Below are 17,052 nucleotides of genomic sequence, written 5' to 3' on the forward strand. Positions count from 1 at the left end.
TAATAAAAATATATTGTATAGCAGAAATTCGACTACCTATAATCTTATATGGATAAATAGTTTCAGAGGTATTGATGGTACAAGGTTGAGAACATTGTCCCACCAGAACCCCACATATGAAGGGAAGGTGGAGAGGAAGCTGTTACTGACACACACACACACACACATATATATATATATATATTATTTTATTTTACGTCGCACAAGAGCTGCACAATGGGCTATTGGCGATCCTTGAGAATTATCCGAAGACATATCATCGCAATTTTAATCTTCTGCAGAGGGGGTGGCTCCCCTGCTTTGGTAACCCGACGACATGTGCGCCGAGGACCGATACCACGCACCCTCGGTTCCTACGCAGGCTGATCAATGTGATCACCCCCCCCCCCTCTAACTAACCGCAGCCTGCAATGCGTGACTTCGGTGAGAAAGACAGAAAGAGAGAGAGAGGGAGCGAGACGAGAGAGGCAGAGATTGAATAAAAATTATGATAAAAACAGGTAACTTTCCTAGAAATAAAACTCTCACATTTGATGATTCAGCAATTCGTAAGATGTATTCCCTATTTTTGAGAATCATTTCGTCACGAAATCTCGTGATTTGTGACGAAACGCGAACTCCCAAATATATGACGAAAATGTTTCTTCACCTCGAAATCTCATCGTAATGCTTTGTAGTATATTGCGAAGTAAAATAAACGCTAGACATTCGAAAATAAAGTGACGAAGCAGTCCAACCCGCATGTATGATGATCAAGGATTTGGCCTGGTGCCAAGAAGATCTGGAGTTCGAATCCTGCTTCGGGCATGGGTGTAATTTGTCAATCAAATCTATCTGTCCTCATTGTATTGTTTGGGATAAGTTGATTAAACTATATTATGAAACCCACAATAAAGTGATTATAAGGTAAGCTAAATACATTAGGCGCTGCAAGTTTCTTTTTTTTTCTTTTTTTTTTATAAGAAATAAAAGCATGGCTAAATATTTTACAAATTTTTCCGAAATTCATTTCCCCGAAGAAGTAGTATTTCGTCACTTTGACGAAATTTTTGCTCGGAGTATATACCAGGAAACTGTTTCGTCCAAAACTAAGTTTCATGAAATTTGAGTATCTATTTTTTACAGTGAAGAAATAAAGGATAAAAATAGAGAGAGAATAAAAAAAATATATTCAATTAATTCATACCAGAGTGAAAATAAAACAGTGGAGGATTCAAAGCTTTATTTGCTCATTATAATTGAAATTTAATTGAATTTGGGATATCACATTGTTCTTGATGAGAGCTTAAGGTTCGAAATAGTTTATTCTAGCAAAAAATTTTCTGCAAATATATGCTTTTGACGTAAATAAAATTTTGAAGATTCATCTTGTCAAACCTATTCAAAATGTTTATTAATACTTATTAACCTATACAAACTAAAAATCTTTTTCAGAGTTTAAAATTTAGAAAAAATTTTAAGCAATTTTGCAATAACAATAAGAGATGTTAAAAGAAAGTTATTGAAAGTGATTGAGTTCATGAGTTGTGTTATTGAAACGAACAGAAATATTTTTTTAAATAAGTACTTTTTTACATGGGTTTCACATAATTTTTTGATACAAGTTTCAATAACTCTTTATTTCCCATTGATCAAGCCGCTTAGGAAAAAAGCTAATCGATACTTTCTTGAAAATTCACAAAGAAATAGGGAAGTACAAAATAATTTAAGTAAAAAATAATAAGATAAACAGATCTCGAATATTATAGGGAATAATACGCCTTTTTGGAAAATTTATTTTCAAAAGAAAAAAATAATTAAATAAATAAATAAAATTTAAAAAAAAAAATCTAAATTAAATCGAAAAAAATTAAAAATAAATAAAACCTCTCCATTGCACGAGAAAAGGAGATTTGATTAACCCAGAAACTAATTCAAAATGTTTATTTTGGAATGAAAGAAAATTGTAGTTAATTTCATTTTAAATTATCATAATTATTCACAGGTAAAGAAAAATATTATAGAATTGATTAGCCAAAATCGGACAAAAGGTGTTTACAAGTGAAGCACTAACTGACTGATTTAATACACTGATTGGATTCCATTAAAATATAAAATACAATGAAGAGATCATCTAGGGTTGCAAGGACGTTTGAAATTAGATCACATAATGCATTCAGATCAGGTACAACAAAAGGAAAAATGACGAAATAAGAATAAAACAAACTGTTTCTCGATAGTTAAATACGAGTCATTGATTAATTTTACTTTTGCACCTTGTCTAATTGTTGAAGAATCAGATCATTTTTTGAATTACGATTTTTACCTGAGGCAATGTGATCATTTGACTGATACGGACAGCTCAAACCTTCACTTTTATGTTTCTTGAAGGTTTGTAAGAGTTCAGGAGTAATTCGGTTCCTGGTACACAGAAAATTTTAATCATTTTATTCGAATAATTTAAAATGGAGTCTATTAGGGCTTAGGATGTCAATAATTTCAATCACGTGATTAGCGGTTCAAACGCGATTTTAATTATTTAATTTTTTAAAAAAATATTAAAACTAATCGAAGTAAAAAAATAAGTATAATTTGTAAAATTCCTCAAAGTAGTGAGAACAGAATTTAGTTATTCAGGTTTGTAAGAGTTCAGGAGTAATTCGGTTCCTGGTACACGGAAAATTTGAATAATTTTATTCGAATAATTTAAAATGGAGTCTATTAGGGCTTAGGATGTCAATAATTTCAATCACGTGATTGGAGGTTCAAGCGTGTTTTTAATTATTTAATTTTTTAAAAAATATTAAAATTAATCAAAGTAAAAAAAATAAGAATAATTTGTAAAATTCCTCAAAGTAGTGAGAACTGAATTTAGTCATTCAGGCTTTTTTTAGTGTCTTATTAATATTACTAAAGTAATTAAATAATTTAGTATTTTTTCTGTACAAGACTTGATTATAATTTCTTAGAGTAATGCAAAAGTAAAGATGAAAGTATGTAGCAAACCCACATTAAATTGAATTCGCAGTTAAGATGCATTTAATTGAAAAAAAGTCATGTTTTTCTTGTGAAATTTGATATTTGACAGCATTTTCGTGTTTTTAAATTTAGCGTTACCGGTATTAATATTTATTTTATTAGACTTTTTTGAAGTGATATTGCTTACCAGAATATCGCAAAACTTCCACTGAGATTTACATAATGTTTTAAATTAGTTGATGCAAGAAGGATCCTATTTGTTTTTACTGTAATAACAGAGACAATTTTCAGTTGCACATTTATATCAATCTATTAAATATGTATTAATTTTTCTTTAAAAAGTAATCTAAATACAGATTTAATAGCAATAAGATCATTCAATGCATTCAACAGTTCAATTTGAAAAGAAGAAATGTTTAAAAATGTTAATTTTAAAAGAAATCTAATTTTAATAAATTTTAATAAGAATTTTACCCTAAAAAATAATAATAACCTTTTTTGAACATCCTATTCAAATTGAATCAGCATATTTAGATAAAAAAATTTTAAAACTTTTGCAAACACTTCTAAAAATCATTAAAAAAGAAAATTCATGGCTATAATGATGAAAAGCTTTCTCAAATAGAGAGCTTTAAAATCTCTAAATTACATCAACCATAATCTGTAAAACAAGAAAAAGCTAGAAACCCATTCATTTAGCATTTTAATAAAGACTAATTTAACTAAAAGAGTTTTTATAACGGTAAAATAACGGGAGATAAAGTAAATTTTAGGTACAATAAGAATAATATGAAATAATATTTTACTTTTCTCCTTTTTCTCTAATCATTATATACGATTCGAGTCAATATGCATTCTACTAAATTAGTCAATATACATTCCTTTCATTAGTCAATATACATTCCTTTCTTTAAAATGATTGACTTAAACTTGAATGGTTTAAAAAGCAGAAGATTATTTATTACTATTAATTTAAATTATTTATAAATCCTAAATGCTTACGTTATATTCTTTACCATGTCGATTAACTATTTTCTAGACAAATAACCAGAAATATTTACAATCACCAAGACATAATGTACATATGATGAAACAAAAATGCAAATATTTTGTGTTTCGTTTTTATCAGATTTCATTTATGCGTGCAGTAATCGAATCAATACTACAATTATTGCTTCACTTAAAAATAATTTTGACATTTTACAAAAATGAGCGTTGAAACGTTTATAAAATTATTTAGAATTTCACTAAATAAAGGAGTGAACACGATTCCAGTTTTCATTACTTTATTAAAGTATTAGCAAATGTAAAAATAGTTTACATGCCTTAAATTTCATTACGATGATAATTTAATTGGCTTTAAAAATTCGTTTTTGAATTACATGACTTTCAAAATGTTATAAGCCCATGGTTATTTTTAAAAGGCAAAATTCTAAAGAAAAAAAAACGAATAAAAATGTATAACACTTATTTATTTAGCAAATCGGCAATGTGGTTATTAGGTATATGACTTAACTATACTGTTTGTTACACTTAAATAAATTAAGCACATTTTAAAACCAGATTAAAAAGAAAGGTGGAAATCGGAGCTAATTAATTGTTTTCTACCCAATTCTGAATGGTGGCTAAAAAACTAGAATATAATGACCCATTATTAGAGCACTAATTTGAGAATAATATTTTGGGTGTGTAAAGTATCGCGATGGATTCTACAGCCTACTTTTTTGTTCCGATTTATTCGACGAATACAATTAGGTTAGATGCCATTGGCTTATCCTGGATTTGAATAAAATGATATCATCTATTACATAAGGCGTATGTTACTCCTATTAAAATAACCGACAATTAATTCGATCCAAATGTTCAAGAAGCATTATCTTAAGTAAATGTAGTTTACTATTCTACACGGCGAAAAGAAATCTGATAAAATTACAGTACTGTTTAGTATTGACATTTCTAGTTATGAAAAACCATAATTCTTATTAGAATATCCAAAATATACGGTATTTAAACCATTCATTTGGTATTTTTTCCGTTTATATGGTAATGGTTTTCCGAAAACCCGGGTTTTAAAATTATTTGAATTCTTATTACCAATTCTTATTACTTGAAATCTTATTATTGAATTATTTGGAATTCTTATAACCAAATATTTAGTAAAAAACACAAAACTGAAAAGCAACTTTTACTGAATAATTAGTTTTTATGCTAAGCTCTAAGGTATCATGATAAAATTACCAAACACCACATCTATCAAATTTTATAACGTATTATAAAACCATTTTTATTGTTAATTTTAATAAAATGATTTCTAAAGCTCTTCGGTAAAAATTACCAAGCTTTTTAATGTCAAAAACACAGTCAAATCTATTTTATTCTGGAAGTTTTTACCATAATTTTAGCAGTGTAGTGTGCTATTTTTTTACTATTCTATTCTATTATATTTTTAAACATAATAAAGCATTGCATTTCGAACAACCTGAAACAGTTTTTAAAAATGCATCTACTTTTAAATAAATCAAAAAACAATTAAGAATTTTTAAAAAAATATTCAAAAATAAAAATAAAGCCCTTCGCCAACAGCCAGTTGTTGACGAACAAGGTCGTGAAGGCCAACGGCATGATGGTGATTATAAATGTCATATTTATATTTTAAGAATGTCAAAAATATTTAACACAATATAATATGATTCGAGTTTCTTATCTTATTTATTTATTTATTTTGTATTCCATAATATTGTGGTTGCAATAAAATCTGAAAGAGCAAATTTGCTATAAGTTTAAATGGGTCAACAAATATAAAGAAAGGGGAAAAAAAGTTGACTTTTCACACGGGAATAATATGTAGGCATAAAATACAATGACGAAAAAAAATTCCAAACTTAATTTGGATTGTAAGGTGACTTCATTATCAAAAATAATAATCTGTTTTAGAATAGAATTGCACAATATATTTTAGTTAGTAAATTATAAATAAGCATACATAACTAATGCGTATACGTATACCACATAAGTGCAAACGAGCACACTTCTCATTGTCTCATTTTTCATCAAATTTCATTTCACTATCCATATAAAAATCTGTAAATTTGTTGTTAGAAAATTTATTGGCTCCATCAATTTTGAAGTAATACCTTCAAAAGAATTTACTGAAAATTAAATAGGTATCATCAAATATGGCAACTAAACAAGTTAATTTTTCAGATTTTCTTATTTTCATGTAATTATTTTTAATTAATTGAAAGAATAATAATTTCAAAAGTGGTGAAAAAACTGTTTCTCCCGAATCGATTGTGTAGTTTAATTAAAAACTTTTAATTTTGTTGAAACTTTCATCTGAACCTTCATAAGTCATGCGAACCCTCATAAGCTTTTCTATTGATGCAAAAATAAAAGAAATTCATTAATAAGCACTTGTTGTATAATTAATATAGTCGAAAAAATAATTTCCTTTCGAAAATGCTTCAATGAATGAAACCGCTTCAGTTTCATTTCTCAACATTTCGGACTCAAAGATTAGTCAATAATACACGTAAGAGTTTTTTTTTTGTTGGTATCCCGTAATGAAAAAAGCCTTTTATTGATTTTAAAAGTTTTGAAATTATTGAAAATAAAACTATACGAACACGGAACTAAGAAAAATTTCGCAATGCTTCAGGTGCAACTAGAGCAACTAATATTTGTTTTAACTTTACTGATCAGCAATAGAAAGGCAAAATGATGGCAACATAGTTGCGATGTGTTAGATCGATAATTAAACAGAAAGGTAAATAGTAACTATTGGTTTATTTAGTTAAACAAAAGCAATTTTTCGAAAACATATTGCTTTTCCTGAAACTTCTGCTAAAAATAAAGCAGTAAAAATTACTTTAGATAATTTTGCTTATAGTATATCATTTTATTTATTAAAATATATAAAATAATTACGTACTTTTAAGTGACTTTTAAAAGTAGACAATAATCTAAAATTAATTATTTATCATTTAGGTATTTTAAAAATGTACAAAATCATATTTTGTGAAAAGAAACTACTTAAACTAAAAGAAAATATAAGTAGATATTATATAAAAGGAAATTAGTCTATTTTCTCAGTTGTATGATAACATAACTAATTAAAAAATTTTAATCAAATATATGTTTTATAACTATTATTACAAATGGGAATGAGTCAGATTCCATAACAGATATTTGCGATAGCATAAATTCAATGTAACAATAATGTAGTTTTTAAGTGAATGAAGTTCTTAAAATTTGTAAGAAAGCTATTAGGAAACTTGAATTTAAACAGGAATGATAATAAAACTTAAAGAGTTAGTAGCGTAGATAGAAAAGATCGCACTTATAATAGCTAAAATTGTCGCTAATTTTGATCTAAGTGTTTATTGACTATACTTGCTATAATCTCGATAATTGCATGAAATTTTTATAATTATGAGATTAAATTTAAAAAAGTCAGGTTTAAAATAATTTTCAAAATATTTAAATTATTTTCATTAACAATGCAAAGTAAAATGATAAGGAAATCTGAACTTAATTATGAGCATGAATGAAAAAAGATGTTTAACTCCATACTACAATGGGTTATTAGCTTTGATAAAATGAATTACACTATAAATTGAGTATTTACTGAAAATGTTTAAAATTGATTAAATGATAGCATAAATTCTTTCTCTTATTCAGATGTATAAGATAAAGTCGACTTAACGGATGTTTTTCAACAAAGGGTCAAAAGCCTTTGTTTTATTTCTGAAAATTCATCGAGATTTTTTTCTTTACTTTGAAAGCATTCTTTTCATAAAGGTAAAAGTAAAGATTCGTTTTTATATTTTGTTTAAAATTTATACCCTTTCAAACAATTAAATATTTATTTATTTAAAAGAGATCTTAAGTTACCTAAAATAGTAATTTAAAAAAAAAATCCATTACGTAAGAAATTATTTCGCGAATAGACAGGAAAATTGCTGCAGTACAAGTGTTGAAATTTCTTTCTGTTTTATCTCCTTTCTTCTTTTCTATTTCTTTTTTTCTGCTTTTAATATTAAGTTATAGTTAGAGCAACCCTTGTTTAACTTCAAATTAAAGATTCTTGATTGACATTGAAGATGAACCTTATAACTTCAAAGAAAATACTATGAATCACATTTCAGTTTTTCAATTGCAATACTTATATGCATACGCACTTCTAGTGGAAGTGAAATTTTTCTAGAAGGGAAGATGCGTAAATTACTTTTCAGCATCCATTTGATACGGTTTCGTTTACGCTTTTTCTTCCACTGACAAAAGAACAACTATAAAAATTGAATGATTAATAAAAATAAAAAAAAAGAATTCAGGAAGTGTGTATACTAATATTCATATAATAAAAATGGTGACAGCAGCCAAAAATGATTATCTATAAAGCATTTACTTTAATAACAATACTTAAATTTATAGCACTATTTTTAATAGTGTTAATATTGAAATTGATAAGTTTTTATCATTTCTGATGTGCTATTATTGCACTATTAGCATACAATTAAATATGTGACGTTAGCAAATTGCTATATGTTGAACCCTTACATTGCACGTCTGTTAGTGCTCGCTTCAAAATCGTCGTTTATATTTATTTGAGTTTCCATGTTTACATTTATTGAAATCTATAGAAATTATTAATTTTGTTAGATGTTTACTGTTTGCTTTTTAAATTACTTCTTTTCGAAGAAAATGTATATTTGGCTAAATATTATTAGAATGCTGCTTCATTTTGTTTGAATTAATTTTATTCTTATTTATATTTTCGTCACGCTGACCGAACTGCGTAGGGGTCAAGGAACTGGTCTTGTATCAGAAAGGTTCTGGTTCGAATCCCAGACATGGCATGGATGTTCTTTCATTCTCAGCACTATCTGTCCTTAGTGTAGGAGTAACGTTGGCCTACCTAAAAGGTGCTCCTGAAAGAGTGGCCAACAAATCTGTCCTAATACGCCAGAATAGAGGAATGTCAACCCAAGTGGATATTGGGGAAAAAAATATATTTTCTTCACTGAGCACGAAAGGAGAACAAGGCGAAGATTCCACAAATGACACTTTTATTTCATCAAATCCAAAACCGTATCCTTTTGCTCAAAATAGGTAATCTTGAATAAGGTAAATTACATTCCTATTCTATTAAAAAAGAGAGTTTTCTCCTATCATATCCTTAAACGATGCGCATCAGTAACAACGATTTATTTATGTAGACAAAAAATTGGAAGAAATGGAGACTGAATTGATGTCTGAAAAATCCGTTATCAAAGCTTACGCGATGCAAAATGCGTTCCACACGAATTCAACAATATTATCATTACCGAAATCAGGTCAAACTTAAACCACTCGTTTGGTGTTTTTCCTTACGTCTCTAGACGGACAAATTACTTTCCGAAAGGTTAAAATCCTTTCAAGGTCAAGAACCCAAATCTCCACCCAACTAATGTGACAAACTTCCTTACATTTGTACAAGCTTTTGTTGAGGGATCTGACTATGATATACAACGTGTTCTTCGATCCGTGGATTAAGAACTCTAAAAGAAGCCGTCACGCTCCTCGTTTCCTAACACAACAATTTTGTTCAAGTTTGTTAAAGTTGAGAGTTTGGTTTGTCATTTCATTGTCTTCAATGGGTTCTTACTTAAGGGCATCTCTTTGAATATTAAATTATCATATAATATTTTTTTGAAGCAAGAAATCCGGCATTAAAGTATATATCTAGATAATTTATATAGGTGTAAAACATTTTCTCAAATAAAAAACATCTCTTCCTTTCAAGAAGACCAATGAACTCAAAACCATGTTAAGATGACGCCTTAAAAAGAAAATTGGAACCAAATAGCTGTTATCCCCCATTTGCATTTGAAATTGCATTCATATCAATAGTAGTTTTTATTCAAAATGAATAACTTAGGGGGCTTTAGAAATTATAAGTAGCATTGCAAAAAAATAACTAAAATAATAATTGTAAAGGGCATATTTTTTTCAATTTATAAGTGAAACTCAAATTTCAGCTAAACAAATTTTGAAATTTTATTATAGTTAATATGAGGTTAGTGAGCAAATTCATTAAATTGAATTAATTTTTTCCTAATTAGTTAGCGTTATAATAAAATTAAAACTGCTTATTAATGTAAAAAGTAATTCTAATTGGTTTAAAGTGTCACTTGTTGTATTAAGTAATGTCTACATTACATGTTATAAGACAACAATAAATTTAAATTAGGATTGGTTTGTTTAAGTTTACCAAAACCAATTAAATATTTTTTTTTTAATTTTTAAATACAGAGACGATGCATTAATTCTTTGCTCCTATTACATAATCTCAGTGGCACGTCAAAATATTTATAGTGTCACGCATCCCCAAAAATTACAAAATAATAATAAAATAAATTATTACTGCATAACATGGAAAATGGTATGTGACGTTCAGTTACTGAGTTCAAACTAAATAAAAACGCAAGAAAAAAAGCAAGGAAATAATCCCCGCAAAAATTTTATACATTATAAATAATACTAAAAATAATAATCAGAATCTCAAAATTGGAAAACACTGTTAAAGAATTAAACAAAAGAAAACAAAACAGAAGGCTTATGAGTTCTTTCTTTTAGTTCTTCCTTTTGAAACAGCTTTATTATTTCGTGACTTCTTTTATTAGGATATAATTTTCTAAATGGCTGTTTTGTAGTGCATATTGGGAAAATATTTTGTTTGATTCTGTTATTATTACAGGTCGGTAAAGATTCTCCTTTCTATCAAAATAACACCCTTGTATGGTTTCTCTTTACTTTGAGGACTGCTTATTGACAGGTTTTTCTTTTTTCTGGTGAAAGAATGTAATGAACTGAAAGGAAGGAAAAAGGCCGAAAATAGTTTAGAGGGAAGCATGTTAAAGTCATGATAGTCAGATTGTTTTAGCATGTTTTCTATATTATTTATAGTAGTTCCATATTATTTATATTATTTCTATATTATTTATAGTAGTTCCATATTATTTATATTATTTCGATATTATTTATAGTAACTCCATATTATTTATATTATTTCTATATTATTTATAGTAATTCCATATTATTTATATTATTTCGATATTATTTAAAATTATTTCTATATTATTTATAATATTTCTATATTACTTATATTATTTCTATATTGAAACTTTATGTCTATGCATATGCACTGAGAAAAAAAATCTGCTGTTTTAGAGATTAATAGAGCAAAAAAATGAAAGACTTCGTGAAATACGGATTTTTACTTATGTTTAAATTTTAAATATAAGTTTTAAAAGTTCAATTGGATTTTTATTTTTATCATCGTGTCTATTGATGACTGATAATTTTTGAAAGCTTGAGTTTTTTTCTTACATTTTAACATACTTAAAAGAGATTAATGAAAGTATTAGTTTATGAAATCTGGCAATTATTAACAATCATTGCTTATTATTTTTAATAATCGGATTAATCAAGGGGAGTGGCGTTATTACCCGGTTTACCCTACACTGATGTTTTTTTTTAAGGTTCAGTACCACTGCTCGGTATACGCTTTATTATCCCTTTAATGGGGCATATGCGATTTTAGATACTCCAAAAATCTTTTCCCTGGTTAGAGTCCTGCAGAAAAATATTTTTAAATGACTGCTTATAACATATGAATGTTGCTCACCCTATTGTTAAAGCAACGGAATTGATAATGTAATGAATTTTTTTGCGTTAGAAATTTTGTCATTTCCTCCCTAAAAATATAAAAACTGAAATTTTCAGTATATATCATGATAATAAAATTTTTAAAAATTAAATTTTTTTTTAAATGAAAATCATCTTAACATAAATAAATAAACAAGGAATTTCCTTATTATACAAGGAAAAAGCGTGAGAAGACATACAAAGCTTGACAAACAAAGATAAAAAGAAAAAAAATAACAAAAAAAAAATCAGTAGTCCATTCTAAAACGAACAGGAGCAGTTGGCAATTTATCTTCGTCTCTCTCTCTTCCCATTCTGTTAAGATCAAAACCAGCAGACGCTTTTATCGCGCCAAATTCGTTTTAAAATTCGCCAAGTTCGCGCGAGATTTGATAAGGATTAGTTAACTGTCCTTTTTTTTTTAAGTTTCATGACTTCGAGTTTAAAAAAAAAATTTCTCTTTTGCTATCTTTCGGAATTTATAAAAATATTTAACACTTCAAAGGAATTTTACGTGCTACTCGTTCATTACATTTAATTTTTTTTTTAACCTAATATATATATATATATATATCAAAGTACTACGTGCTCCTTAACTGCTTGAAATATGATAACAATCCTTTTAAATAATTGAAAATATTTTTCCTAGCGCTGAGATCCCTTTGCATATTTTTAAAAGAAATTAAATTTAATATAATACGCTACAGACAAGAAATTGAATTCGAAACACTACACAACGAATCCTTATGCATGTTGTAAATCATCTTGAATAATATAATAATAATAATAAACTTAAAATTTAGGCCATTTATATGCCTCACCAATCCAACGAATCTGTTAAACACAAGACGATTTTAAATCTTAAGTAACATAATTTTTTAAGATGCTAATATAAATCACTAGTAGTACAATAAGCAGGGAAAAAAATATTATTCATAGTTATAGTTCTTAGTGAATATGTGACACAATATTCAAAACATCACCTCAACGTTCTAGATATTGACTGGAATAACAATGTTTTCTATTACTATTACAACCTGTCAAACCAGTGTAGATAATCTCTTATAAAGGTAAGTCAAAATTCACTTTGTTTAAATGTTCAAATAATTCTTACAAAAAGATAACTAGGTCAAGGAAGATATAAGAATTAAAGGAGCTCCTGAAAACAGAAAATTCATAAATATTTTTTATAAAATATTCCATAACGAGTTATTTACATGAGTATAAAATAAAGATTAATTTGTAAGGAAAGCAGGCTGTATATTTTTATAAATGAAAAATATGAGTATTTTGGAATTTGAAATGATTGAATCATTTTTTGATGTTATTAAAATGTACTTTCGGCATCATTTAAAAACTAAGATCTAGCAAAATAGTGATCAAATTAGAACTAACCCAAAAATAAAAAAAAATAAAATACATAAATTCAATGGAAGTCATTGTAGAAGAGTTATATTAAAGAGATTAACAGAATTAAAATAAATGGCATGAACTAATCACAAATACCGTACAAAATCATAACAATTTCTGTTTATTTATTAGAAAATTTAAAGGTAAATTTAAAGAAATAATTGATTGAAAAAAATTAAATATTATTCCTCCAGTACATCACTTAAGAAATTTTATAATTTGTTATGCAAATTAAAATAATTTTAACTATTTCAAAATCATAATTATGCAACTTTCAGTAAAGAAATAATTAATACAAAGTAGCAAATAACAACATGAAAATTATTTACAAGCTTTTCCTCAAAAATCAAGTCCATTATAATTTTTATAGAAGTCTTTAATTCAATGAAAAATTAAAGCTTGCACTTACTAGAAAATTTACAAAATTAATATAAAACACAAGTAAAAAATTTATAAATTTAATTTACGACATTTATAGCAAATAAATTACAAAATTAATTTATAAGGCATGCCGGAGTAACGAGAGTTTCAACTAGCAATCAAACATATAAATTAATAAAGTAGCTTATAATGTACTACATTGAATATAAAATAAATTTAATTGAGGTAAGGAATATGTATAAGCAAATTAAAGCAATATTCTTTCAAATTCAGGAGCATTGCTTTTCCAAAATAAATAAGATTATGAATAAATGTGAAATATTTAAATAAAGTTTAAAGCGAAACTTTAAAAAATGCTAATTCGTAGTTAGAATAAAATTTAAATGTCTAAACTGAATAGTTATGCAACAACGAATATTTATGCAATTTTTTCCTTTAAAAAAATAATAGATTCTCAATTATATTTAAATGTTCATAACGTCATAACCCCTGATAAACGTCACTTTCCAGAAGATATTTAAATATATTCTCTATTTTAAATAATTGAAATATTTAAAAACAATTTTTTTCAATTTTTCAAACTGCAGTTTAAACGAAAGACTACTTTTAAATAAGAATACTTATACTTAGTTGTGTAACCAGAGAAATGTTTCTAATTAGTGCATTTTTAGTACTTGAATGTATTCATCTGTATAAATTTTTCTTAACAAAATATAATAAATAAGATGTTTTGATAGAAAATTTTACATTTTACTAATATCAAAAATTGTTTCATTATGAAAAAATGATTTTGTTCCAGAACTTTTCTTGTTTATTTCTAAACCGATTTGAAGCAGTGTGAAATGAAGGAAAGCAAATAGAAGATCTGTTAAGAAAAAAGCACATGGGAGAAGACCTGTATTTTGTAACATAGAGATAGTTGATACATTATTAATTTAACAATCGTTAAAATAATTTTTCAATATTTTTAGTAAAAATAATCTTTAATTGGAATATTTTAATATTTTTCTCAACGTGGGATTCTCCAGTAAATGTAAAAATTGAACAAATAAAAGTAAGCAATTATAAAAACTGTATTATTCTACATATTATAAGTCTAATTTAATTTAAACTTGACAACAAATTTATCTCACTACTGTTTAAATATTTTTGCGTTTACACTAAATTTAATACTCTCTGGAAATAGAAAGCCGCCACATGGGAAAACCGGCTTTTTGTTTGGCAAAGATAGCTGATGCGTTACTAATACAACAATCGCTACAGCATTTTTTAATATTTTGAGTGAAAATAATCTTGAATTGCAATATTTTTCTCTTTTTACTTCGTAATTCAATATGGGATTCTCAAGGGTAAATTTAAGCAAATAAAAGTTTGCTAAGAATAAAAAATGCGTTATTCTACATATTTTAATTTAGTTCAAACTCGACAACAAACTTATCTTACTATGTAAACAGTTATACACCTATACTAAATATAAGTAAAAAATATTAAAATATATAATACTGAAAAGTCAGAGTCACAAAAACCGGCACCAGGGAGAACCGGCTTTTTGTTTTACAAGATAGTTGAGGCTTCACTCATACATTAAACCAAAACATTTTTACAATATTTCGAGAAAAAAATTTCTTCATACGCTATTTTTTTATTTTCCTTCCTAATAATTTTCTTAAAGAATTTGTAAAAGTTTGAGCGTATTAAATTATGCAAATTATAAAAAATATGTTACTATACATTTTATAAATCAGATTTAATTTAAACTTGACCATAATTTATAAAACCATAAATTTATCTTAGTAGTAAAGTACTTTTGCATATAACTGATAACTGATACATAACTGATAATAAATATTATTATAATGCTTAATGTGAAAGTGAAATAACGAATCCGGAAAAATTTCCGAAAAGTCTTTTATTTATGCGCACACTTGCACATGTATTTTAAATTTATGCTTTTTATAGTGTGGCTTTTATTAGTTTATAATATTTTTAGTAAACAAATTTTGATAACTTTTCAAATTTAGGGGGCGATCATGCTCCGTATGCTTAATTAACACTTTGCTACTGAAAATAGCTTAAAAAAATTCACTGACCGAATCAAATGATTCTTGGTCCCATATATCCCTTAAATCACTGTCGCAGTAGGTTACAGGTTCGAGTATTTCCATAATCGAGTCCAGATTCAGATCCAGTCCGCAGTCCAGTTGATATTTTAGCGAATCTAGGGTTTTCCCGATGTTTAGCTTGGTTGCTTCTTGAACTGTGAATCTACAGCGGCTTGCGAATACACGTGAAAACGAGATAGGTTTGCTCGATAGTTGCAAAAGAGCGCCAAGGAATGAGGATTTGGCGACAGTTAACAGGTGTCTGACTTACACGCTTTTCAATGATTAAACCGGCATGAAACCGTTACAATTTACTCAGTCAGAGAATAAATGGTGTAAGTTTTAGTCATTCGATTTACCGTTAGTTACAATAATTGGCAAAACATATATTTATATGTTTTTTTTTTTCATGTCATTTTCTTACACAAATGAAAATTCTTATTTTTTCCAATTCAAGATTTTTCCTGCATTGAAATAAAACTCTTTTGTAACAGTCCTCAGGTTTTGATTTACATCATAAATTATCGTGTATTTGTGACGTCAGACAGAAACAATTAATCAGTTAGACAGCATGACTAAGTCCTAATCACCAACTAATATTCAACTCATATTCCAAGTTAATTAAATAAAATGTTGTGTTATTTTTATGATTTTGCTAGTAAAGATAATAGATATTTAATTTGAATCTTTTTTTAATTCCAAATAAACTTTTTAGTGGTAGATATTCCCAGTAGTGCGTATTCATTAAAAGTATAATTATGAAATTATAATTTCCTCCGAAACAATAAAAATATAAATAGAGGATCTATTGAGAGGCAAATTCGTTTTATCATGTCTGAAAAATTATATCTAGAGTTTAAACATATCGTTTCTTTTTTGAAGAAAAAAATATTAATTAATGGGCGAAAAGTTATTTTGAAATAGATTTTTTGTTGGAAAAGTAGCAAAATATAACAAACATTCAGAAAACATTAATAATTAAAATGCATTTCCCAGAATTTGTGAAAATTATTTAATCTCAGTTAGAAAATTTCGACTATGTTGCTAATAACAATTTAGACACACAATATCCTTACTTAACATTACATTTCTTTCCCAATGTTATCCCAAATAATTGAATACAGAACTTTAAATTTACAAAAAAGACAAAATTAATGAATGGCTGTTAATTTTGTCGGGGCTCGCGAATTTATATAAATGAAAAACTTAAGGGAGAACAGCTTATAAGTCTTTAAGGGGGAATAGCTTCTAAAAATCTTATAAGTTTTATGAATGAGTTTTATTTTAATGAGTTTTGCAACAGTTGCGAAAAACTTTTTTATCTTTACGTTAACATTCTTATCTTCATTTTATAATGTTACAAATACAAAAATTTTCAAAAAAAATAGCACTTAGGTAATACTTTTCGTTTTTTTTTCCCAATGACCACCTGTGTTAACATCCGTCAATTCAAGCATTTACAGGTCAATTTTGTTGGCCTCTCTTTCAGGGGCACCATATTAGGTGGGCCAAC

General features: G+C 26.9%; 1 protein-coding gene across 2 annotated transcripts in view; it reads right to left on the bottom strand.

Moving 5' to 3' along the window:
* The window catches only part of LOC107443979 (cyclic AMP response element-binding protein A), a 202,078-nt gene extending 186,361 nt beyond the window's left edge, over positions 1-15,717 (bottom strand). Inside the window, exon 1 of one of the 2 annotated variants that reach the window (XM_071187608.1) lies at positions 15,528-15,717. In XM_071187608.1, the coding sequence (XP_071043709.1) occupies positions 15,528-15,602 (75 nt within the window). In that variant the 5' untranslated portion in view covers positions 15,603-15,717. The remainder of the gene's footprint in view (positions 1-15,527) is intronic. The other variant, XM_043040057.2, reaches the window with a different exon arrangement.
* Positions 15,718-17,052: the final 1,335 nt, after the last annotated feature.

This window comes from Parasteatoda tepidariorum, chromosome X1 (assembly GCF_043381705.1).
Source record: "Parasteatoda tepidariorum isolate YZ-2023 chromosome X1, CAS_Ptep_4.0, whole genome shotgun sequence".
In the NCBI taxonomy this organism is placed as follows: domain Eukaryota; kingdom Metazoa; phylum Arthropoda; class Arachnida; order Araneae; family Theridiidae; genus Parasteatoda; species Parasteatoda tepidariorum.